This window comes from Wasmannia auropunctata, unplaced genomic scaffold (genome assembly GCF_000956235.1).
Source record: "Wasmannia auropunctata unplaced genomic scaffold, wasmannia.A_1.0 LD336071.1, whole genome shotgun sequence".
In the NCBI taxonomy this organism is placed as follows: Eukaryota; Metazoa; Arthropoda; class Insecta; order Hymenoptera; family Formicidae; genus Wasmannia; species Wasmannia auropunctata.
In genome coordinates, this window is record NW_012026819.1 from 496,602 (window position 1) to 498,770 (window position 2,169).

General features: G+C 28.6%; 1 protein-coding gene across 1 annotated transcript in view; it reads left to right on the plus strand.

Moving 5' to 3' along the window:
- Positions 1-6: 6 nt before the first annotated feature.
- LOC105449847 (phospholipase A2 large subunit-like) overlaps positions 7-2,169 on the plus strand; it is a 4,482-nt gene continuing 2,319 nt past the window's right edge. The window contains exon 1 of the mRNA XM_011689253.1: positions 7-370. Within this exon, the coding sequence (XP_011687555.1) occupies positions 352-370 (19 nt within the window). The 5' untranslated portion in view covers positions 7-351. The remainder of the gene's footprint in view (positions 371-2,169) is intronic.

Genomic DNA, 2,169 nt, shown 5'->3' on the forward strand with positions numbered 1-2,169 from the left:
CATTTATTCTGGGTGATTAGACAACGCGATGTCACGTGTATTCGTTTGCCTCTTCGTGCTCTTCTTCCTCAGCATCGCCGTGCAATTTGGCGATTGTGAAAACGTTAAACCAGAATACGAAGATGAAAATATCAAACCTGGTTCCGACAAAGTTGCGCCTGTCAAAGCAGGAATAAAAGAAATAGAGTCGCTATTCGATAGGCTGAAAAATATTACGTTGCCCTTCGAGCTGGGCAATCTTTTCGGAAAGAACAAAAAAGATTCGCAAAAAAGTTCGGGAGAAGATTCGCGAGAAAATTCGCAAGAAGAATCTAAAGTATAAGAGGATCCCTAACAGATCTAGAAGTCAAGATGAGGGCAATCTTTCCAGGTAATTCGATCATCTTCAGCTTGCAGAAAGAGTACTATAAATAATAAAAATGAATATCTTGTAAAAAAAATTCCTCTCCATTTAAAAGTGGAAAGGTAGTTTTATTAGATGTTTACAGAATATTCCTGTACACAATGTGTACAGAATATTGTGTATATAATTCAAATAATTCGCTGTTACAGGATTTGCTTTTAGTAGATTTGGTATTAATATCTTTTTTATCAATATTTTAATATTCTATGTTCTTATATTTTTAAGAAAAGTCAATTAGTTTACGTGAAAAATGAAGATAAAAAAAAAGATTGATTGAAACGACTTTTTTTGCGAAATACTGATTCTATATTTCAGTTAAGGAATTGATTAAATAATTTTCTGCATTTCGCCTTTTCGCAATGTGCCTTTTTTATGATAATTAATAAAATAATTCTTACAGAAACAACATTAAAAAGAATTGAAAACATAATAACAGATATCTATTTTAACACAATAAATTGAGAGAAGACCAATAAACGGTAGCAGGGTCTTGGTGCTTCTAATTCTATGAGAATTTTACATACATATTCTACTAGTTTTAACAAAAAACTATCTAATTGCAAATATTTACGAGTTACGAGACACGGGCAGTTCAAGATCTATAATTATATTAAAAGATTATTTTTTAATTGCTCTCGCATCAATTTTAAAATTTATATGTGTCAATTAGGAACTGTGATAAAATATAAATTACAGAAAATAAAATTAATTTTTTAAATCAATTGCATATATTCTTTTATTATTAATTTGTATCAATTCATAGCCTTCTATCTACTTAAGAAATTAATGAGAATAAAAGATACTTATGTAATTAAGTGCGTACGTATTTGTGACAAAAGAAGGATTGACAATTTGATATTAATAAATGGGCTTTCTAATGTCTGTTTTCTTTCCGCCAATGATATGCATTAGGGACAAAGTGGTGCGGTGATGGAGATATTGCGATGAACGACAATTTATTAACATTTATTATATTGATATAATATCAAGCTGTCTGATTAATTCTTACTTATAAGTATCGCAAGCTTAAAGAGATAAAAGTTCTAAGTTTATTTAACTTGTTTCTTAAAGAATCTTGTAGGATATATAGCGTATAGAATTTAGTTGAATTATTTTTAACATGTTAAATATATCTTAAAATATAAAAATTCCGACTCAGCTTAATTGGAATATACACATTTCAGTCTTGAAGAAACGGATTGCATGAACAGTTGCAAGAAGTACGAATGGGTCGACAATAACAAATTTATTGGAAAGAAGTTACATTGAGTTGACCGTCATAATAACCAACATTGCAATATTGTAAAATAAAAGAAGATCCTCTAATTTCAAAGCTTTTGTTTTAGGTATAAGATCTTTGAGACCTCTTTAAGAATGTAATTTTAATGTAAATATCTTCGCAGTTTCGTAATTCTTGATAACAAATGTATGTCTTTTTTTGATCTTTATTTTTAATAGAGACAGAAATAATGATTCTTAGATTAAGACAGATAAAAAATTACTAACTATACCTTTGAGAAACTATTACTATGCATAATGTACTTTAAAACTACGTTTTAATATCCGTGCGTTATAATATATGTTATATATAATGTACAATATAAATAAAACAGAACTTGCATGATAATTACAATGAATTATCCGCAATTTATCCCACGTCTTCAAATTAAGCCCTTTACTAATAACGCTGACGATACACATATTTCAGGATAAGTTTAAAATTATCAATATAATTGATATATCGTATCCTTGATTCAAAAGCGACA